A 24,612-nucleotide genomic window follows, 5' to 3' on the forward strand; every position below is an offset into this window, starting at 1 on the left:
GCCACCACCTTCAAGAGCCAAACTCCAAGAACAGAAGTCAATGACTTACGGTTTAGAGTGACTTGTATGTGCCAGTCCCCTCTTCTGGGGTATCTGTAGAGTAAATCTCTCTGTCCAGTGGGCAAACAGTTTTTGGAGCTGAGGTGCAATCCTCAGGCAGTGGAGCCTAGATGTATTTATTAGTCAGGATCCTTTAGGAAATAGAATTCCACACAGTGCCACCTAAGAGACCTTAGCAAAGGGGTTGTTGGTACTCACCCAGGCAGAGCTGGAACCATCAAGCAAGGCAAGGCACCTGGGGACCTGCAGCATGGCCAGTTTGGTGTGCTTGTACAGGTGCTGTGCCCGACCTGAACTGTAGAGCCTTTACCACATGGATCTTTGGGGACATTGCAGTTGCATACTATTGCACAGTGTCTAGGGTGGCAGGAAGGGCAGGGGGAAGGGGTCCAGGGAGGGGGGGACTATCAATAACACAATCATGGGTAGGGCGACAACTTGAAGGGGCAAAGTGAGGGCTGGCAGCCCTGTCCCCAGGAGTGGTGGGGGATAGATAGGCTGTGTTGGGGTGAACTCTTCTGCCCTGACAGGAAGCCTGAAAACACAGACTCCGCCCCTTGGATTCCGGGTGCTTGTTTCAGAATCAACCTACTTTGCTGGCTAAGTTTCCAGGGCTGAGAAGCAGGCAGAATGGAGGGGACGTCCTTGAAAGAGAATCAGATCTGAAGGAAGTGAAGGGAGCAGTCGTGTGGTTCATCTGAGGGGAGGGTGTCCAGGCAGAGGGAATTGCCAGGGAAAGGCCCAGAGGCAGGGGCATGTCTGGCATGCTTGAGCAACAGCCAGGAGACCAGTGGGACTGGAAAGGAGGAGGAGAAGGGGTTGGGGCAGGAACTGAGGTCTGAGAGGAAACTGGCAGGTGCGCGGTGGAGAGGGTATACCGCCATAAGGGATTTAGGATCTTACTCTAAGTGACATGGGAAGTCATGGAGGGTTCTGTGCCAAGGAGGCATGGTCTAATTTTTATATGGGAGTTGGTAGAATTTCCTTCCTTCTTTCCTTCCTTCCTTCCTGGCTCTCCCCTCCTCCTCTTTTCTTCTTACCCTCACTCTGTAAGAGTCCCACCCCCACCCTCGTTCCAGTTTTATTGGTGTGTAACAATACACAGTGGAGAGGTAACTGTGGGAATTCAGGCAAGAGATGATGGTGACTTGGACCAGGATGGTCATAGCTATGAGAAGAGGTCAAGTTCAGGATTTATTTATTTATTTAGGGTATGAGGGATTGAACATCCTGAAGTTCACATTTGGTTTCACTGCTTTACTTTTTGTTTTAATTGTGGTTTAAAATAACAAAATATGAAATTACCATTTAACCACTTCTAAGCGGACAATTGTGTTAAGTATGTTGCTACTGGGATCAACCAAGTCAAACAGGCTGCATTGGCTTGTTTAGGGGCCATTTTCCTCAATTAACTAGAAACCCTTCGAGGGCCAGAATGTCTTTTCCGCATATTCCCCCTGGGTACTCAGGACTCAGCAGAGATTAGTGTCTATTTAGTCATGTTTCTTGAATTTATACGAAAGTGTTGATATCTGAGAGAAACTGCAGTTAGCATGCATGAAACAGCAGGTGGTGAGCAGGGTATGGGCCTCGTGGGGAAAGACAGACAAAACGTTTTAACTGTCTGGACCTCAGGAACCTGTTTTGAAGAATAGGCAGAATAATATTATTACAGGGTTGATGCAAGCATTTTCATAAACTGTGCTTTCACACAGTGCCAAAGACATAGGAAGTGCTGAGCAAACGGTAGCTGCTAGTATGACTGTCAATTTAAAAGCTATTGTTAAAAAAGAAAAATAAAAAGAAAGAAAGAAAGAAAGAAAGAAAGAAAGAAAGAAAGAAAGAAAGAAAGAAAGAAAGAAAGAAAGAAAGAAAGCTAAATGCGCTTAGGTGGTGGCTGAGAAGGCCCAGAACTTGGCTCAGGTCAGCGCGGTGACAGGCCGAGGAGCACTGGGCGGGGCCTTCCGCAGCCCCGCCCCTCTGCCGGCGTCCGGTCGCCCAGGCAACGCTCCACTGAGTAGCAGCCTGAGTGACGCGTGGCGGCTAGCGTCCGGCGCTCCTGGGCACACTCGGCCTTGGCAAGGGCCGCTTGGGTACAGCGATGACTGACGAGGACTCTGAGAGCGTCCACACCGATTCCCAGACGGGAGAGGACAGCGAGCTTCCTGTTATCCAGCTGTGCGGGCTGGTGGAGGAGCTCAGGTACCCCCCCCCCCCCCGTCGGCTGTTGCTGGCCGCTTCTCGGTACGGTGGATCCCCTGCCGAGTGGCCTCGGACCTTGGCTCCAGCCTGGAGACCATCCAAGTCCACACTGAACGCTGGGAAGTCCAAGACCCCCCAAGTGGGTGTCCTGAGTCTCCGTTGCCACTGAGCTGACAAGCTGTTGCTAGGACCTGGCGAAGGCGCGAAAGGGCGGGGCAGGGGGGGGTGCCAGAGGGTCATTGGTGACTTTGGAGTTTCGCCTGGTGTCTGCGTAGTGCCAGATTGTGTGCCTAACTGTTCCCCTGTTCTGCACCAGAAAAGGCTTTCCAATGCTAAGATTCTATGGTACAATTAATATGGAAGCAGGATAGAAGGAAGCTGTCGAAATGATTTTGCTGTGAGGCAACCTGGGCTTGAGCCAGAGAGTAAGTATGGAGGTAGACTAAAAAGAACCACAGGCCCAGTAGGTTTTTAGCAGTCTGTTTTATATCTGAGTAAGTAAATAGGATATCATGATTCTATGACGTAGTTAAGGTACATGGCACAACTTAACTGATTTTGCACAGAATATCCTGACTCTGGAAGTTGAACAGATGTTATTTCTAGGCATCTATAAATAGTTTAGGCCAGAATTGAATTGAGGCCTTATTACCAAGAGCAACACTTTTTGAGTGTTATTATGTGCCATGTATTTTGCATATATGATCATATATAATGATACAGCAATCCTAGGAGGCACACAAAGGTTAAGGCACTTTCCTAAGTTCACACAGCTTGAGAGTACTCATGCTGGGATTCAGATTCAGGGACAATTCCACAGGCTATACTGGGAATGTGATATATGCTGAGAAAGCTAGACATTTTGGTATTTTGTGTTTTCTAGTCAACCTTCTCCACTACTCTTAAAATTCAGTCCAACAGGAATTATCTCAGTAACATATGAAAACATCAAAGCCATTCTCACTCATGTATATGTAAAATATATATGCATTATGCACATAGATGTAAAACATGTAAGTTATATATACGAGAAGTTAAGAAGCTAAACTAAATTTGTCATCTCTAGTTGTTTAAAAAGATATTGTTCAAAGTTTTTCACAATTTATGATAAACTTCCAGCAGATTCTTTCATCTATTGGGTGCTAGAAATAAAAGAGTGGAGAAATATAAACCAAAGGAAACACCTGGAGTTGGTGGATATGTGTAGTTTCAAAAAAAATAGAGATTCTGAAGGAATTTCACAAATGAGTTAGATGACACTTGAAGATAAAATCAGTACAACAATTTTCAATATAATACCAGTGTTGCAACTTTGGGGGCTCATTAAACATAATAATAAAGATATCTGAGCCTTAAACAGCACTTGAATGTGGCCAGCAACTGTCTTAAAATCTTTGCATTCCTTGTTGCGACACTAACAGGGAGATGCAATTCTTATTTCCTTTTTATAGGTGAGAGAAATAAGATACCAAGAGGCTGCATGTCTTGCACACGTGGCCAATAAATGTTAAGGACTGGTTATTTGGGGTTTAAACTCCTATTAGAACTTAACTTCAGTAACCCACTGTCTTGCAGCTATGGAAACTCTGCTCTCAAAACGGAGACAGAGATGTTTGAGAAATACTGCTGTAAACTGGAGTCTAGGGAATACCGACCTCTGCGAATTTCAGATGTTAAAATAACAGCAGCAGAATTTGCACAGGTACCTAATAGAGATCTGAACTGTACTTTATCCTATCTGTCCCCTTATATGCAGGTGGTATTTGTGTTTCTACCTGTGGTGTGCTAGAGTTTCTATTTCAAATCAGTGTGAAGGGAGTCAGGTTCAATTCGTGGTGAATTAACTCTCCCAGAATATCTTATTTAATTTGAAAGAAATCTCTTAAATTGGAGGATTCAGCCGTAGAAGACCTGCTGGTAGGTAGCCCTTGTCTCAGAGGGCCTATCTGTGTAGGTTTAATCCTTTGAAGATCAAATAAAGTTACTTTGAGGCCCAAGATTATCTGGATCACTTACTTGTGACCTTTGCCTTAAATGTCTAGGAAATCCAAGACTTTAATTTATTTGTCTGTTTTGCTGAACACTGTGCCCCTGGATGCAGTTTCTCTTTGTGTTCAGTTTAGGAAGTGCTGAGTTCCAGCCTTCTCCTGATCTTGATTTAAATTCTAGTCTACAGTGATTCACAGTCTTTCCACCTGCAAGAAGTTTTCAGTTACTAATTTTTAGTTCATTGTCAAACATGGGTCTTCAAGGGAACTAGCATAGGATCTTAGGCTGACTTGTGAAATAAATGCCACCTTGGGCCAAATATCCAGAATCCTTTTACCATGAGTTTGTTTCCCCTGGCTCTCCTTTGGGATAAGTTCTAGCAGTTCTGAAGAATCATGTTGATGCCCACCTCTTTGACAGTGGCTTTGATTTTGTTGGGTTGCAGTTACGGAGCAGGCGTAAATCCAAACCCCGGGCAGGTGACCGTATGATAAGCCTCAGTGTCGAACAAAAACTCGAGCTTGTGCAAAAGGAGCTGGAAGACATGAAGGACGAGTTGAGGCACATGAGGGCAAATGCTGAGCGGGACCTGCAGTACCACGAGGTGACCCTTCTCTCAGTCTCATTAACCTATTTGGACTCCCATTTCCACCTGGTCAAGAAGTTCCTGTGGTGTGTCTGTGTTGTTATTGATGCTTTGGAAGAAACAGAAGTAGGATAAGACAGATTGAGAGCAGGTCTTTAAAGAACTTACCACTTGCTTGAGGCAACAACAAAATCTAAACCATTTTAAATGGAAAATTTCAAATATACTCAAATGTAGAGAATTAACACCACGAATCCCTATGGACTCAACACTCAGATGCAGCAAATGCCAACATATGGCCACTCTTGGGTCATCGATGTCCCAACCTGTTTCCCCCTCACCCCACTGGGCTGTTATGCAGAGAATCCTAGACATACCATTTATCTCTAAGTATTTTAGATATGTCACTAAGATATGGATTTTTTAAAAATGTAACCACAGTAACCATACATGCCCTTAAAAATTTGCAATAGTGCCATGGGGAGAGTCCTGAACTGGAATGATTTGCAGTGAGACCATAGATACCTTCTCATTTTATGCTTTAAAATTATATGTGTGGAGGCCCAGGGTTGTAGCCAGTGGTGGTAGAGTGTATGGGGCACTGGGTTCGATTCTCAGCACCACGTATAAATAAATAAAATAAAGGTCTATCAACAACTAAAAATAATAATTTTAAAAATTATGTGTGTTTATTCGAAGGCAATCCATATTTGTTATACAGCATTTTTTAAATTGAAAACATTCACAATGGTACCTCCAACCAGAAGCCATTATGGTTGACCACTGAATTTATCTACTTTTAGAGTTTAGATCATTTCCTATGCATATATGAATTTCTTTTTTAAAAGGTATCATTGTTTTGTGAATTGTATCTTTTTTTTAAACAATATCTTTCCACGTCAATAAACCATAGTTCCCCTTTATCTTTAGAGGATGTGTTCCAAGACATCCAGTGAATTTCTGCAGCCTTGGATAGTATCAAGCCCTATATGTACCATGTTTTTTCCTCTGTATACATCTTATGATATAGTTTAATTTATAAATTAGGCACAGTAAGAGATTAACAGTTACTAATAATAAAATAGAACAATTATAACAATACACAGTAATAAAATTGTCCCAGCATCATTACTCTTGCACTTCGGGGCCCTAATTAAGTAAAATAAGGATCACTTGAATGCAAGCCCTGCAGTGCACCACAGCTGATCTGAGGTGGCTCCTGAGTGACTGATGGCCAAGTAGCATATTATAGAAAGGTACATTGGACAAAGGGATGATGAATGTCCCAGTCAGGACAGAGAGGGGCAGCATGAGATTTCATCATGCTATTCAGAATGGTGCACAATTTGCAACTTGTGAATTACTTATTTCAGAAATTTTCCATTTAATGCTTTCAGATGGTTAAGTTGTAGAAAATGAAAATGTAGATAAGGGGGGCTCTCTATATGCTTATCTATATATAGATATAGATTCATTGATAACATCTTTTAAAACTTTTTTATTCTTTTTAGGTACACATGATAGTAGAGCATATTCTGACATATTATATGTATATGGTATATTACTTCTCATCACTGGTAACATCTTTTTTTTCAAGTTACATAAGTGTATAATAGGAATGTTTTATTATTTCACTACTTCATTTGTTTAGATTTAACTGGGTTCCAGTTTTGCTGTGTATCCTCCCAGGTATTTTCCACATGACATAATTTTTAATGGGTGCATAATATTTCAGATATGGAAATACATACTTATATCTGAGACCTCATTTTTGATTGCTCACTTTTTATGGATACTATCACTTTTCTGAAGCATGCTTTTTAATATTAATATTTATATAGTCAGGTTTATACCTTAAGGAGAGCTCTAAAACTAAGAGGCATGTGGCCTGGGAACAAAGACTTGGGTATCCTCAGCGGATTTATCCTTGAGAAGCTTTGGAAACTCTCCTCTCTTGTGCTGCCTTGCCCAGGCTATCATTGAGGAAGCTGATATTCGGTGGACTGAAGTCCAGAGAGCAGTGCATGACTTTGAAAAAGATATTCTAAGAACCATAACCAAGAAGAAAGGGAGTATTTTGGCCACTGAGAAAGTGCTGAAGTACATCGAGGACATGAACCACCGGCGGGTGAGTGGCTGGGGGTTAGAGCTTCCAAAGGGAGAATGGATTCATAGAATGATACAAATTATGCGTGTGGGGCTGCCTAACTTTGTATATGTTGCCCACATATGCATGGTTTTCACATCCCCTGAAGAGTGTGTGTGTGTGTGTGTGTGTGGTGTGTGGTGTTTTAGAATGCATTTTTATCTAGGCTAAAACCAGTCAAGCAGGATGAATATTGACAGAATATCAGACTGACTTTTGTTTTCCTTTTTTATACCAGACATTGAACCCACTGAGCCACATCCCCAGCCCTTTTTATGTTTTATTTTGAGACAGAGTCTTGCTAAGTTGCTGAGGCTGGCCTCAAATTTGTGATTCTCCAGCTTTGGCCTCTCAAACCCCTGAGATTACAGGTGTGCATCACCATACCCAGCCAGCTTCCTCTTTTCTGGTGTTCCTATTTGTTTCAAGATCTAATGTGTTTTCTTGAAGAGGTGTGGGGCTGGGCTAGTCAGGTGACTACATGGAATGGGACAGGTCAATCTCAAGCTCTTTGGATGTCCTTACTATTAGGAAATGGACCCCAGGCTGGCATGGGAACCGAAAGAGAATGTGGGGGCATATAATGAGTTCATTTCTGGAGATTTTGTAGCATGGCAAGATTTGGACCCTGGGGACAGTTAGATTGGCTTGGTAACTCTAACATGCTATGAGTAATAGCTATCAGAAGAATATACGACCAACATGAATCATGAGATCATTTTGTCAGGAAAGTCCCCTATACCACATCCAAATAATCTTGAATTTAAAAGCATTGTAAAATTCACATGGAGCGGACCCAGTTTTCTCTGCATCTTGATGGTAAGTGAAATGCCATCACATGGCTTTCTTAGGCAGAAATAGAGGGATCTGAAAATAAACGACTAAACGTTAGGGTTCAGGTTTGGTTTGCACCCCTAAGTCTACTTGTCAAAACAACAGAAAAGAAATTCATTAACTTCTGCTTTTGTTTGTTTGTTAGGATAATTTGAGGGATAAATTACGTTTGAAAAATATTTCTCTCAAAGTTCAGAGGAAAAAACTTCTTTTACAATTGAGGCAGGTATGTAGCTTGTTCTTCCTTTATTTATTAATCTACTTACCTATTTATTTGTTTATTTCGTTGACTGAATGATACCGCCCACACCAAGATGTCCCTGTCTTCACCCCTGGAATCTAATAATGCGTTGCCTTCCATGGTATGAGTAATTTAAGGATCTTGACATGGGAGAGGATCCTGGATTACTGATTGGGCCCTAATATAATCTCCCTCCTTATCAGAGGGAGGCAAGAGGATGAGAGATGATGGTGAAGGCAGCAGAGATCAGAGTGACTCGATTCATGAGAGGGGAAGGGGCCCTGAGCCAGGGAATGTGGACCGCCTCCAGAAGCTAGAAATGCCAAGAAAAGGTTCTCTCCCGGAGCCTCCAGGAGGAAAGCAGCCCTGCTAACATCCTGATTTAAGTCCCAAACCCATTTCAGACTTCCGACCTCCAGAACTGCAAAATGATAACTTCGCCTAATTTTAAGCCACTGGTTTGTGGCAAGTCATTTTAGCAGCCTTAGGAAACCAGCAGTTACTACACAGGCACATGGGGGTAGATGGACTTGGACTGGATTTAAAAGACCCTGGTGACATATTCATTGGCCCCTTTGGGGGACATGGCTGGGGCAGCACAACGGTACTGTGCTTTGGTGAATCTTGGTGCAGCTGACCCTAAGGGTTCCTGCTTAAAGGCCGTAAGACAGACATGGCTCAGGGCCTCGGGGCATGACGTGTGGCACCCTCCTCCTTGACTTTTATCACTAAGTCAAATATGAGTATTGATGTGCCACATGTGGGCACGTGCATCAGAGGTGGCCACGGACGGTGACACAAAACTGAGCGGGAGAACTAACTTACTTGATTGTCTCAGGATCCAGTGCTGCAGCATGCGACTAAATCAGTCAGAGTCACTCCAGGTGAATTGGGCTGAATAATTGCACAGACACAGAAAGTACCTTTTTCTTGGGGTTCAGTGATGGCTCCTCGGCCCCAGCTCCCACAGAGAAGGCAAGGGAGGCTGGCAAAAGAGAGACAGCATGCCGAAACCCTATTAAAATTTTTATCCTGATTTGTTATATATGACAGCGGAATGCACTACAATTCATATTACACATATAGAGCACAACTTTTCATATCTCTGGTTGTATACAAAGTATATTCACACCATTCGTGTCTTCATAATGTACTTAGGTAATGATGTCCATCTCATTCCACCATTTTTTTTTACTCCCTTTCCCCTTTCTTCCCCTCCCTCCCTCTGCCCTATCTAGAGTTCGTCTGTTCCTCCCATGCTCCCCCTCCCAATCCCACTATGAATCAGCATCCTTATATCACAGAAAACATTTGGCATTTGGTTTTGGGGGATTGGCTAACTTCACTTAGCATTATCTTCTCCAACTCCCTCCATTTACCTGCAGATTTCATTCTCTTTTAATGCTGAGAATTGTGTATATTTACCACATTGTGTATATTTACCACATTTTCTTTACCCATTCATCTACTGAAGGGCATCAAGGTTGGTTCCACAGTTTAGTTATTGTGAATTGTGCTGCAGTAAACACTGATGTGGCTGTGTATGCTGTTTTTAAATCTCTAGCAATTAGAGATATGTAAATCAAAACTACTCTAAGACTTTATCTCACTCCAGTCAGAGTGGCAGCTATTAAGAATACAAACAACAACAAGTGTTGGCGAGGATGTGGGGAAAAGGCACACTCATACAGTGCTGGTGGGACTGCAAAATGGTGCAGCCAATATGGAAAGCAACATGGAGATTCCTTGAAAAACTGGGAATGGAACCACCTTTTGACCTTAGCTGATCCTACTCCTTGGTCTGAAACCCTATTTATTGAGGGGAAGACACCCAAATGAGGCAAGGGATTGGGTTTCGGGGGTGGGGGTAGCCCAGTCCCATTGGGTGACGCCCACTCCCAGAGCTGTAATTCCTTGCTGAGTGAAGGTGAGGCCCACTTGCTTTCGCACTGCGAGCAGAAGCCAGTCTCGCACCTTCATCGCTCAAGGCTAAGGGTACGTGCTCAGCTCCTCCATGCTCAGCTCCTGTTCCTGGTGGCCCCCCACAATCCTGGAAGATCTCGACAAGCTGGAATAGCTGTAATGACATGACTAAGGACAAATGTGAGTTCTTGCACTTTGATCCCCTGAAATACCTGTACCAGTACCTGCTGGCTACGCCCTAGGGACCTCGCTTGGCTGGAATGCTGTGGCCCAGCTGCCCCCAGAGGAACATGGCGCCCGGACCAGGAAAGGGCTGGCCTTGCTCTGCGCTGTTCTGAGTAGCCCTGACCTGGAGTTTTACATCTGGCATGAGCTCCACCCTGGGAAGAATAGCAGACTAGAGTTCTTGTAGAGTGAAGATGTTGGCGAGGGGAGTAGAAAACACGTGGGAAGATCTGGGACAATGCGCCCAGGATGGCCATGACCACTGTCTCCGAGGACTTATGGAGGGTGAACATACCAACTGACAGGGCCCTGAGGCCCGAGCTGGGCCTGGGCTGGAGGTGTCAGGGAAAGAGCTTCGAGTCAGTGTAAGAAGGATCGTTGCCCCAGGGGAGCTGCCTGCAGAGCGTGAGTTCTTGTTCTTGGAGTCCATGCAGATTTAGCCATTTTGAAACAGGGACTTTAAGGTTGACTTGGGGAGGAGAAGGATGACCTCCACCCACACACCATTTCTGCACAGAAATGACACAGATTGGGCCCTGCACTGTTGAGCTCAGACTAATGTGTCGTTGAGAGAAGGGGAGGAGGCCCAGTGCTGCACAGAGGCCACCACAGTAGCAAAGACCCAGAGCTAAAGCTTCTCGAGGCTCAGGAGAGAGGCTGACTCCCAGGTACAAAGAACAGGTTGGAGCGATGGAGAAGGAGGATGGGTCATATTTGGGCATAAGGACTTCATGGGGAAGAAGCAGCCCTGGAACTCACACAGCCAGAGCAGAGCACTGTGGGGAACAGCAGCCCCTGAGTTGGGCTATTGCCACCACAAACATAAGATGGCAGAAGCCTGGTGCGGCCAATCAGAGAGGCCATGTAGACACACCTGCTCTACAGTAATGCCCTAGGATCAAAGGAGGGGAATTTAGAGGCTGCTTTTTCTGGGGTTTCCAGATTTTAAAATGACTTTTAAATGGCCTGATTCCTAATTTTCCCTCACATGCTTGTTTGGGTACTGTCTCTTCTGGGAAGCCTGCCCTGGCCTGGCTGCACTCTGCCCCTGTCCACCTCCTGCCCCCCACCCACACCACTCTTGAGTTAGCACCTACAGCCGTAGACCCTCATATGTATTCCTCAAGGCTAAGAAGCATTACATTTACTCTAATCTATCTCCAGCACCTAGCACCATGCCTGGTACCGAGCAGATGTCCAAGACATGTTCATTGAATGACTAAGTGATGACCGACCTCCAAAGTTTCACCAAGTTGCAGGTGTGAAGTCACACCTGAACATAACATATTTTCTTCTTTCTGAGCCGTAGAAGGAAGAGGTGGGCGAGGCACTCCATGATGTTGATTTTCAGCAGTTGAAGATTGAGAATGCTCAGTTTTTAGAGACAATTGAAGCACGGAATCAAGAACTGATCCAGCTGAAACTGTCATCCGGAAATACCCTGCAAATCCTCAACGCATACAAAGTAAGGCCCACCCCAGTGCTGAGCACCCCCACCAGGCCTACTGCTTCCAGATTTCCAGCCCCTGGATGAGGACTAGGTTTCAAACCCAACACTTCAGCATCCAAATGGTTCCACAACCCTGGTTACACACAAGAACCATGTGGGGAGGGTTTTCTTTTGTTTCTTTTGGGTACCAGGAATGGAAACCAGGGTTGCTTAACCACTGAACCACATCCCCAGGCCTTTTATATATATATATAATTTTGGACAGGGTCTCACTAAGTTGCTCAGGGTCTCTGAGTTGCTAAGGCTGGCTTTGAACTTGCAATCCTCTTGCCTCAGCCTCCCGAGCCTCTGAGATTATAGGCGTACAATACTATATCCAGTGAGATTTTCTTTTTAAAAAAAATAAACCAATGCTCTAGTCCTACCCTAAGTGAAATAGGGATAAATTTTACACACACAGTTTTACACACCACCGCATTTAGGGCCCTGTTTAATGTAGGCACATAGTAAGTACTTCCCTGCTTCTAACCCTGTAAAGGAAAACAGTCTTAGCTATAAAATCAGAAAACTACTAAATTATTTATCATCCAAATGCAATGCTTTTGGGAGAGAAAAGGCACTATTAATAATTAAGCAGGGATTCTGGGCATGAATAGGGCCTGTCCCCAGCAGACCAGGCCATCTGGTTACCTTCTAGCAACCACCTAACATAGTGGTCAGCAAACTGGGCCAATGTATTTCCATCCGGTGTCCTGTGAGCTAAGAGTGGCTTTTATAGAACATCTGCAATTGACTGGATGATAGAGAATACTAACTATGAAACCCGGTTAGGCAAAATTACTTCTTCCCTTGAAATTCCATTCTATTCCCTAGTAGACCCATATTCCAATATATCATACTCAATTATCATTTTATCAATAAAACATATGATCATCAATAAAACATTTGTAGGATTGGGGTTTTTTTCTCTTATTAATGTAAGTGAATATGTAATAGTTATGGTTGTTTTGCCTCTGGGCCAATGAAGTCTAAAACATTCACTATTTGTTCCTTTATAGAAAAAGTTTGCTGACTCCTGGCCTAGTGCCCAGGTAGCAGTGGTGGCTGTGAGCCTAGATAGGTAGCTTACAGGTGGCCTTCATTTGGCCCACACAGTGCCATTTAAAAATGTAAATTTGAATATGTTTAGATCAGGCTGATGCTTGTCCAACATTTTTCTTTCACAAATGGAAAACACGGAGGCTCAGAGATGCAGAGAGTATTAGCCAGATTCAAGCCACAAGTTAGTGGCAGAGCCAGGATGCCCATCTCAGTGTGTGTCCCCCTCAGCTGCCTTCCCTGGGTTACAGTATGTAGAAAACATCGTGCTGGCATTCTGAAGTTCATGTGTCACGAACGTCCAACTTTTAGGTTATCTCATCACACTTGGTATCTGATCACTGTTCTTTCAAGATGAGGCCAGTCCCTGGGCATCCCGGGCCTTTGCTGCGGACCACCTTGGCTAACAGGTGCCTAGGCCACATTGGACCTGGATCTTATCCTGTGGAATCACTTAACCAGCACAGGACCTGTCTGGTCTTGGGATTTGGGAAGGAGAGCTACTGCTTTATAAAACGAATCTGCCCAGGGTGCAGGCCCTGAGCTCTGTAAAGTCGAATCTAAGCTCACAGTGCAGACAGTGGCAACACCAGAGGAGCAGCAGCCGCACAGGCCAACGGGGGCCCAACAGGAGCCATTCTGGTTCTGTGCCCATAGATCTCTTGTATGTGATGGCAAGCAGATGGCGGAACTTGGGGGAGCTGCCCCACGGGAGTCCACAGGTAGACACGAGCAGGTCAAGGGTCAAGCCGACCCACTTCCTCCGTGACCCACTTCAGCTCTCCTGGGGAAATGGAGGCAGAACAGCTGTGAATGTGGGTCAGACCTCACCTGGGATTGCAGGTGGCCGTGCAGGGGGAGATGCTTCATTGGGGCAAGACGCCTCACCTGTCAGATGTGAGTTTTTTGTGCCCTACCACCCAGGATGTGTCCCCCAGCAGAGAAAGGGCTCAGCCAATATTATCAAATGAACTGCTGGAGATGAGAGAGCAGCAGGGTCACAGTCAAAGTGGAGGCCTAGCAGGGCCGTGCAGGGGTGTTTCTCCAGGGGGTCAAAGCTGGCAAAGCAGAGCCAGAGCCCCCTGCCTTGGGGGACTTTAAGCTCTGGAAGTCATTCTCCTCCCCACTCCTCCTCTCTTCAGGCTGCACTCATTTCCTGCTGCACATCCTGCACGTGAGTAGGAGACCAGATTCAGGGGGCAGCGTGGGGTGGGGAAGGGAGTTCACTTGACAGTATTGGCTGTGTGTGTGTGTCGGGGGAAGACAGGCAACAGGAGGGGCCACTTTGAAATAAATATCAAAGACCCCAAAGTGGACCTTGTTAAAAACACACAGAATAACTTCCCTCTATTAGCAAAAGTACCAAGGCCTACCTTCTGCCAAACACATCCAGTGCCGAGGGTCTCGTGCCTAGACAGCACAAGACGGATGAGGTCTCTTCTGTGACGTTCCTGAGTGATCCTGAATCAGATCATGATCACTCTCCTGTGACTTTATGCCCTCGAACCTGCCTGGTGTGTCTGATAGAGCACAAGCCTGTGGCTTTTCGGCTGCAGTAAGTCCCTCTTGACTGACAGAACTAGTGACTGGGTGCCCTAGAGAAGGTAGACCGCTAAGACGTCCCCCAGACCCTGCCCCCGGGTGCATTCACTCTTCTCATTCCAGCCAAGGCTGTGAACGTGACAGCTTCGGTCCTGAGGTTCTGCCTGTTGCATTGGTTATGTCAGATGGCACCTTTGACCTGAAGGTGGGGAGCTTATCCAGTCGGGGCTGACCAATCACGTGATCCTGTTGAAAGCAGAGTTCCTCTGCCAAGGAGTCAGATACGTGAAGCACAAGGGGAATTTCCTAGGCCAGACTCTCTCCATTATTGCTTGAAGACGGAGAGGCCGTGTGGAAGGGCACTTAGCAAGGCCTCTAGGAGCTTAGAGTGACCTCCTGCTGGCAGCCAGAAAGAAAATGGGACCTCAATGCTCCAACTTCAAGGAAGTGCATTATTCCAACAATGAGTAAACTTGGAAGAGAACCCCGAGCCCCAGACAAGAATCACAGTCCTGGCCACTCCTTGATTTCAGTCTGGCGGGGATCATGGGCAGAGAATGCAGCCACCCTGTGCCCAGACTTCTGACCCATAGAAACTGAGAGATAACAGATAGCTGTTGCTTTAAACCTCCGAGTCTATGGTAATTGGCCACACCACAATAGAAAGCTCTGGAAGCCTTTCCAGCGGCAGCCTCCTCAAGTGACCGGCATCTGAACAGAGCCTTGGACGCCAGCTCTTGCCACACTTTGTGAAGACCCTGCCCCACCTGAGCCAGCCCTGGCCTTGCTGTGGCCCTTGCAGGTCCACTCTGTCCTGATCCTCTAAGTCGCTGGTACATGTCTTCCCTCTGCTCTCTATACATCCCCCTGAGTGGCTGGCTTGCAGCGGAGTCTTGTCCTGCCTCCCCCAGCCCAAGCTGACCCCCTGAGTCTGGTCTCCTATTCAGGTGCAGGAGGCAGAGCAGGAAATGAGCCTTAAAGGAGGGCAGGCTGGGGAGATGAGGAGTGGGGAGGAGAATGACTCCCAGAGCCTAAGGTGGCTCTGGCTCCGCTTTGCCTAAGTTTTGACCCCTGGAGCAGCACCCCTGCACAGCCCGCTCTGCCTCCACTGTGGGACTCCACTGCTCCCTCCTCTCCTCTCCCAGTTCTTTTTGCACCTCTTCCCCAGGCTCTTTCCTCGACTTGGATTGTTACTCTCTTCCCTCTTCCTGCAGCTGTCCCCAGTTCAGCTGTCTCTCCAGCATTCCTTCCCCAGACAACCTTCCCTGACCCGGTCCTGTCTGCTGTTTCTTGTTGCATTTATTTGACTGCCTCCAGCTCTCTGAGCCAGCCTCCCAGAGGCAGGACCTGGCTGGCTACCCTAAACAGTGAATGGGACAGGGTGGGTGGGTGGATTATGTGGGTTTGTTGAGAAGCACCTGGAAAGTCCTGGCTCCTTTCCTTGACCCACTCCTCAGCCAGGCAAAGCATATCTCACCTATTCTGGTTGACTCCCCCCTGGGGGACAGTACCCACAGTGGGACTAGTCTGAGAAGCAGGGACCTCGGGGAGCTGGTGAAGGGCAAGTGATGAAATGGGAACCTTTGAGGGAGCTTTGCAGGATCCCCCCATCCCCCAGCATCATGGTAGATGGAGCCCATGGGATCACACTGCTTGGATTCAAATCCTGCCTTCCCCATCTCTGTGATCTTGGGCAAATTGCTTCAGTGACTTAACTGGAGATAATGGTAGCACCCACTTCCTGTGGAGTACCCCTCCCTCTCCATCCTCACCAGGTAGTCATGACAACCATTTGTCCAATGTCCTCCGTATGCCAGGCACTGTGTGCCAGGCTCTCTACCAGGATATCTCCTGTAACCTTGCCAAAATATAAGGTGACTGGTCCAAGTTCAGAGAAGTCTGGGACTTGTACAAAGCGTCCCTTAGTAAACAGTGGATTCTGGTGTCTCCAACCACTGTCCATCTCTCCTCCCCTGCCAGTTCTCAGACTCTGAAAACCTGGGCACCCGTGAGAAGGGCAAGACCGAGTTCCTGGACGGTCCTGTTTTTCTGCTGTCTACCCTCCCGCCGTTTTGAGAGGCCTCTCAGCTCAAGACCCGCTGTGTTGTTGTGTTTCAGAGCAAGCTTCAGCGAGCGGTGGAAATGTTCATCAGTCTGGGCAAGGAGATCTTGCTGAGAAAAGAGCTTCTTGAAAAAATTGATAAAGAAACCATACAAGTAGAGGAGGTAGGAGAGGGCGAGACGTTTCTGACGTTTGTCTCTTGTCTGCGAGGATTTGTGTGAATGTCCACCCAAATCCAAGGTGCTTGGTTATGTATCTCTGGAAGCCTAGACCAGAAACATCAAAATAGCTCAGAGCCATCAAAGCAGAAGGTGGACTTACAGCCCAGGAGTGTTACATTTACTGTGGAGTGAGGGTCCAGAGTGAATTAAAAATCTCATAGAGTCCACATAACACATACATCTGTAAAATAAGATTCAGTTTTGTCCTGCAATCGCATAGAAAATGTATATAACATGGTCATATAACTGATATGACAAAAGTACACCTTACAACATATAATGTTTTGAATAAAGGAGAGAGAGAGAGAGAGAGAGAGAGAGAGAGAGAGAGAGACAGACAGAGAGAGAGACAGAGAGAGAGAGAGATGCTCTTTTAAAAATAACTATTTCTTGGTACATTGACCTTGGTTCCTCGGTGCACTGCCTATCTGTGAAGGATGGCAGACCTATGACCTCGGCCCCAGGCTCACTCCAGAACCTGTGGTCACTGTGTGGAAAGGTGAGAGGGATCAGCTGACCTCCCTACATATATGGCCTGCAAGTTGTCTCTTGCATTATTTTCTAAGCACATGGAGCTGAATTTTTGAAACTTTAATGCACACAGGATGTGACTCAGCTACACATAGGATGTGAGCTTTTGGGAAGGATGGGAGAAAAAGAGCACTGGACACCACAGTTAAATGGCCTGGCCTTGGGTTTCATGCTGCCAACTTCTGGTCTTGAATAAACCTTTACTTAATTATTTTTTTTTTTTAAATTTCTGGTACTGCTGGGGATCTAACCCAGGGCCTCATATATGCTAGGCAAGCACTCTAACACTGAACTGTATATATCTCTCTCCCATCTGGATAAGACTTCAAATGAGATAGGCCAGTTTCCAAAATGTAACATAGAGGTCACAGCTCTTGTTGTGACAATCAGGTGAGACCACACATAATGATGCTTTGTCAACCTCAAAAGCCATTAGTATAATTAGTGTTGCTGTCTTGAGTAGGTCTGAAGTGTGCCCATCAGTGTGGCCCCAAACCTGTCCCTAATGGCCCACAGGGTTACTTGTGACTCAGTTTTGCCATGCCATCCACATCATATTTACATCAGTCAGGTTGTCATTGTGACCAAAATACTGACAAGAACAACTTAGAGAAGGAAAGCTTTCTTTTGGCTCATGGTTATAGTGGATTCCATCCATGGTGAGCTGGCTCCAAGGCAGAAACATCATGGTGGAAGGGCTGGTGGAGTAGAGCTGTCATCTCTTGGCAGCCAGGAAGGAGAGAGAGAGAGGGAGGAGGGGGGAGGAAGGGGTTAGGAATGAGATAGACCCTTCCAGGGCACACCCCCTGTGTCCCACTTCACCTCGGTCCTACCTCCCAGTGGTCCACCCACGTACCAATGGATTAATGCCTTTGATTAACCCACTGATGAGGTCAGAGCCCTTGTGATCCAATCATTGCCAATATCCCCACCTCTGAACCTTACTGCATCAGGGACCTTTTCAACACACAAACTTGTGAGGGACATTCTAGATCCAAACCATAACAGTAGCCTCAATGGAGAATCAACCCTCTCTGCAAAAGTCCCAGCCTCAATACAGTGTGACAGGTGACAAAGCTGAAGCAGAGGCCAGTGTTCTCACTCCATGAAGGATTTTTGTGCCACTTACTTGTTTTCTCCAGGGGTTGATAGTGATTAGATAACAAGTAAAACTTAAAATTGACTTTTAAAAGCCTACCATTCACTACTCAGTGTATTTAAATGCCCGGGATTCTGTTTGTTAACTTTTTGAAACAGGTTTTATTGAGATATAACCACCATTCACCCATTTCACCCATTTAAGTATATATAGTTCAAAGGTTGATGGTGTATTCAGAATTATGTTAACTATCAGCACAATAACTTTTTGCAACATTTTCATCACCCCAAGAAGAAGCTCTGAATCTATTATAAGTCCTCTCCTCCCTACATTACCTCATTTCCACTCTCGAGCCAGAAAACTACTAATCTACTTCCTATCCTCCAGATTTTCCTGTTCTGGACATTTCATATAAAAGGGGTCATAAAATATGTGGTCTTTCATGTCTGGCTTGTTTAATATGGTATAATATTTTCAAAGTTCACCTTGTAGCATGCACTAATACTTTGTTTCTTTTTATGGATGAATAATATTCTGTGATGTGGATAGATCATATTTTATTTTTCCATTCATCAGTTGATGGATATTTGGGTTTCTACTTTTTGGCAAAGATGAAGAATGCTGGATCTTGAACAGGTTTTTATGTGACTATGTGTCTTCTTTTCTCTTGGACATATACCTCAAAGGAGACCATGAGTTATATGTAGTAACTCTATGTTTAACATTTAGGGAAACTGCCAAATTGTTTTGCAAAGTGGTTACACCATTTTATAGTCCTACCAGCAATGTGTAAGTCTTCCAATTTCTGTACATTTTCATCAACACTTGTAATTTTGAAAAAAAAAAATTTTTAATGGTCATTGCTGTTGGTGTGTAGTAGTATCTCAATGTAATTTTATTTGAATTTCTCTAATGAGGAGCATCTTTGGTCACATGTCTATCCCTTTTTTGGAGAAATGTATACTCATGTTCTTTACTTAGTTTTTAATTGGGTTATTTACTTTTTTTTAGCCTTGAGTTATAAGACTTATCTATTCTGGACTCAGTCTCTTATCAGATATATGATTTGCAAATATTTTCTCCCATTCTGTGGATTTTGTTTCACTTTTTTAATGGTATTGTTTACAACACACAAAAGTTTAATTTTTGTGAAGTCCTTTTTTTTTTCCTTTTACACTTGTTCTTTGGTGTCATATCTAAGAATCCTTTGCCTAATCCAAGGTCATAGAGATTTGCCTCTAGGCTTTCTTTAAGAGTTTTATAGTTTTAGTTCTTACACTTAGGTTTATGATCCATTTGGAGTTAATTTTTTAAATGGTGTAAGGAAAGGGTTCAAAACTGAAAAAAAAGAAGATGAAGTTTGTTCACAGATTTTGTTATAATAGCTTTTTTTTTTTTTTTTTGGTCCTCTTGTGTTTTTCTCCATTTCTTCCTGTGGATCTGAATTACCATCTGCTGTTACTTTCTTATTCAATTACAGTTTTGTTTCAACCTGCCTTCTTTATGCTGTTACCAACAAATATGTTACATTTTTATGTTATAGACCCTCTTTAATATACATGTATTATTATATGCACTTGCTATTCAAATCAGTTAAGAGAAGAAATATTCAATAATATTATATTTTGTAATTACCTACATTTTAAAAATCATTTTTTTAAAAAAGACATGTGAATTCTGAATTACTACCATCTAGTGTTACTTATTTTCAGCCTGAAGAATTTCCTTTACCATTTCTCATAAGGCAGGTCTGCTATTAATGAATTCTCTGGGTTTTTGCTTATTTGGGAATGTTTTAATTACTTCTTCATTTAAAAAACATATGAAGAGATATGAAGTGCCATCTCCCTTTCAAGAATGGCATCAGAAATCAAGATCTTTGTGTGCTCAATTGTTTGCTTTTATTATCGAAAAACCATTTTTGCTGGATATAAAACTTGTGGTAAGAGTAATTTTTTTCTTTCTCCTTTCAGCACGTTTCATCCTATTGCCATCTAGTCTCCATTATCTCACATGAAAGTCTGCTGTTAATCTCCTTAGGCTTTCTTTCATCTTATACAGGGTGAATTGTTTTCTCTTACTGTTTTGAACAATATCTTTGCCTTGTGTGGATTTCTTTGTGTTTACCATACTTGGAGGTGTTCTTTGGGTATATAATTTTAATATCAAATCTGGGAAGATTTCAGCCATCAAGTGAATATATATATTTTTTTCTGATCCTTTCTCCTTCTGTTGTTCTGTCACTGTCATTGCATGTACATCCACATTTTTTGACATTCAGTTAATTTGTTCTTTTTTATCCCTGGTTTTCATATTGCATAATCTCTATCAATCTACTTTCAAGATTACTGATTTTTTTAAATTTTTTTTTTTAGTTGTAGATGGACACAATACCTTTATTTTATTTTTTTTTTTATGTGGTACTAGAAATCGAACCCAGTGCCTCATGCATGCAAGGCAAGCACTCTACCACTGAGCCACAACCTCAACCCCAAATTCTTTTTTTCTGATGGTTTAAATTTACTGTTGATTCCCTTGTGGTGAAATTCTACTTTCAGTTATATTAAAAAACATTAAAATTTCAGTTATATTAAAAACCAATTTTTCATTTGGTTCTCTTTAAATAATCTTTTAATTGATATTCTCTACTTGATGAGGCATTATCATCATGTGTTCCTTTAAGTCCTCAAACATGATTTACTTTGGTTCTTTGAATAGCTGCTTTGAAGATCATCAGCTAAGTCCACCATCTGGACTTCCCCAAAACAGTTTATGTTGCCTGCTTCTTTCCCTGTGTGGGTTGCACTTTCCTATTTCTTTGTCTATCTCATAATTTTTGTTAAAAGCATACATTTTAGATGATATGGTGACTTTGGGTAATCCCTGTCCTCCTTTCTTGGCTTGTCATCATTTACTGAGTTGGTTAGACTAGGTCAGGAGTTTGCTACTTCTCTTGCTGTTAGTGTCCTCTGACGTTGTTCTCAGAGGGTGCAGCCTTGGTCTCGATACAGTCTCCCTGACAACAGAGTTGATTTCTGTTTCAGCTGAGTTCCCTTCGGTTTTTCATCTTTCTGCCAAACTTCTGGCTGCCTCAGTTGGCATCAAACCTAGCTATTAATCTCTATTAATTGCTACCCAATTTCTCTATTGCTTTCAACAACACCCCAAGACATCAATTGATCACATCCTGATCCAATTAAAGTCAGGGCCCTTTGCAGGGGCAAGGTGTTGCTAGTCTTTGAAGTTTGCCCAAACCTCAAGAGGATTTTTCTTTTTGTTTACATGTGTGTGTGACACTGTGGTGCTGAGGATTGAACCCAGGGCCTTGCACATGCTAGGCAAGCACTCAACCACTGAGCTACATCCCAGCCCTTCTTAAATTTTTATTTTGAGGTAGGTTTTCACTGATTTGCCCAAGTTGGCTTCAAACTTGTGGATCCTCCTGCCTCAGCCTCCAAGTAGCTGGAAGTATAGTTCTGGCAAGAGGGCTCTTCTTAGTGATTTCTTTCTCTAACTCTGTTGGGCAGGGTGGTACACATCTGTATTCCTAGAGATTTGGGAGACTGAATTAGGATTTTCACAAGTTTGAGGCCGCCAACCTCAGCAACTAGCAAGATCCTTGACAACTTAGCAAGACCCTGCCTTGAAATAAAAAAACTAAAAGGACTGGAGAAGTAGCTCATTAGTAAAGCACCCCTAGAGTCAATTCCCAGTACAAAAAAAAATCAGCCTTAAAACAGAAGGACATGCTGGGTGTAGTGGCACGTGCCTATAATCCCAGTTGCTCAGGAGGCTGAAGCAGGAGGATCATGAGTTAAAAGCCAGCCCCAGCAATGGTGAGGTGCTAAGAACTGGGTATGTGGCTCAGTGGTCAAGTGCCCTGAGTTCAATCCCTAGTACCAAAAAAAAAAAAAAAAAGAAGAAGAAGAACGTTCTGATACATGCTATACCATGGATGAATCTTGAAGATATTATGTTAAATGAAATGAGCCAGTCACAAAAGCACAAATATTGTATGATTCCATTTAGAGGGAGGACCTACAGTAGTCTAAATCATGGAGACAGGAAGATTGGTGGTAATCAAGGGGTGAAGATAGGAGGAAATGGTGAATTAGTGTTTAGTGAGCATAGTCTCAGTTTGACAAGATGGAAAAGTTTTGGAGATGGATAGTGGAGAACTCCTACAACAGTGAGTGTATGTAATGCAATTGAATGGCAAATTTTATATGTATTTTACAATAAAAGAAGACAGGAAAGTGAATTGAGACTGATCAAAGTGTACTTCAATACACAATTTTCACATACACACAAATTAAGAATGCCTTAATAAAAGAGAGAAAGAAAGAAAAGAAAAAAGGGGAAATGAAGGGAAAGAAGATTAGTATTTCTGAACTGGATTAAGACATCACAATCTGTTAAAAACAAAACAAAACCCAAAACAAAAAAAACTCAGCAGAACTTCATGATTTCCCCGCCCACTGAATATGGAACCGTTATCATTTGAACTACATGGAGCCTGTGGGGAGAGATGGCAGGGCCAGCAAGTCCTCAGAGGAGAAGCCACCAGGATTCCCTGGGGTAATTGGTCCTTTCCAACCCAGGACCGGGCCAAAGCCGAGGCTGCCAACAAGAAGTTGCGGAAGCAGCTGGCTGAGTTCCGGGCGCCACAGGTGATGATGTACCTCCGGGAGAAGATCCTCAATATGGAGATGGAGAAGACCATCAAGATGTGGGAAAGGAAAGTGGAAATCGCAGAGGTGAGCCCCTGAGAGCCCCGTGGGCTGGGACTCCACATTTCCGTGGGGTTGTCAGTCTTTCATGCCTGTGACATTTTGTTTAGGATTTTGTTTTGGGGGCTAAGACTATGGATGTTTGGATTGAACCCAGTGGTGCTCAACCACTGAGCCACATCCTCAGCCCTTTTTTATATTTTATTTTAGAGACAGGGTCTCATTGAGTTGCCAAGTGCCTTGCTAGGTTGCTGAGGCTGGCTTTGATCCTCCTGCCTCAGCCTCCCAAACTGCTGGGATTACAGGCGTGCGCCATCACATCCCGCAATCAAGTGTTTTTATTTGCTTGTTTTCCTTTTCTTTTCTTCCCTCCATCTCTCCCTCCCTCCCTCCCTCCCTTCCTTCCTTCCTTCCTAGCTACATCCCCAGATCTTTTTATTTTTTGTATTGAGACAGGGTCTTGCTAAGTTACTGAGGCTGGCCCCTAACTTGCAATCCTCTTGCCTCAGTTCCCTGAGTTACTGGGATTACAGGCATGCACCACCTACTCCCAGGGAGTTGTTTTCTTAGTGAATTCTAGAAGCTTCTGAATCCCCCTACACCATAGGTAATTTGGTGGTTGCTACCTTATACATGGAGAAGCCAGTTTTTAAAAAACGAGATAACAATGGATTTTTAATATCACTCAGAACCCAGTTCCATACATTGACAGAGTTACCGTGGGCCTTTGTCTTAAACTAATCCCACAGCCTTTGAATATGGTCCTGTGTGCCCAGGAAGTGCCCTGGCTCCTTGTGAGCTGTGGAAGAGAAATGGGCAACATAAAGACACTGCACTGGTGTCAAGACTGCCACAGCCAGGATGCAAACCAAGGCCACTTGGAAGACATCATTTAAATAGCTTCCGGGTCAGGCTGCTAGGAAAACTGGGAGCTTGGTGTCTTCGCATTTAGGACCTCACTCCACTTCCATGTTCCTTTCTCCTGCCTTTTCCCTGGTCACTTAGTGGCAAGGAGAAAATTAGGATTCAAACTTGGGCCCACCAGACTCCAGCCAGAATCTGCAACTCCTCACTTCACGGAGATGAAACAGGCTCCCTAGAAGGATCTCCTGATGGCCACTTCCCCTTGGTGGCATGCTGCAGGGCAGAGTGCTGCCCCCTACTGGTGGCCCACACTTGCAGCAAGGCTGGCTAAGTGCCCCATTAGGTATAGGCACTCAGATTTCCCCAACTGACCTTCTTCCCCTCCCCTTTTTCCATTTTGCAGATGTCCCTGAAAGGCTACCGCAAGGCTTGGGATAAAATAAAGGCAAGCAACGAGGAATTGCAAGCAATTGGCTCCCCTGGGAAATAGCCAGGGGCAGGAGCACGGATGGCTGACCAAGAAATGATCCATTAAAGCACTCCCCTCTCTTCTAGTCACAGGGTCCTCTCACTGGTGTCCCCGACTCCCCAGCCAGGCTGGCCATCACCTCCCAGGCTAATCTGCCCACGGGGAGTCTTCACCACCTGGCCCCTGGAACCATTGTCACTGAAAGAACCACAGGGCACGCTAACGGTTTGACACTTGTTAGCCCACGTTTAGTTCACAAGCACAAATGAAAGTGACCTTTCCGCATGTGGGAGTGGGACAGAGGAGGGAGAGCCAGCCCAGTGTGTGCTGTGGGGCCGTC

The 24,612-nt window shown here is 44.4% G+C and overlaps 1 protein-coding gene across 1 annotated transcript; it reads left to right on the top strand.

The window, feature by feature from the left end:
* Positions 1–2,161: 2,161 nt before the first annotated feature.
* Cfap263 (cilia and flagella associated protein 263) lies at positions 2,162–24,293 on the top strand. The gene is made up of 9 exons (XM_026395733.2): positions 2,162–2,262; positions 3,838–3,964; positions 4,697–4,855; positions 6,810–6,965; positions 7,963–8,043; positions 11,516–11,671; positions 16,415–16,522; positions 22,811–22,966; positions 24,207–24,293. Exons 1-9 carry the CDS (start codon positions 2,162–2,164, stop codon positions 24,291–24,293), a joined length of 1,131 nt encoding a protein of 376 aa, XP_026251518.1.
* Positions 24,294–24,612: the final 319 nt, after the last annotated feature.

The sequence above is a fragment of the Urocitellus parryii genome, chromosome 15 (assembly GCF_045843805.1).
Source record: "Urocitellus parryii isolate mUroPar1 chromosome 15, mUroPar1.hap1, whole genome shotgun sequence".
Classification (NCBI taxonomy): domain Eukaryota; kingdom Metazoa; phylum Chordata; class Mammalia; order Rodentia; family Sciuridae; genus Urocitellus; species Urocitellus parryii.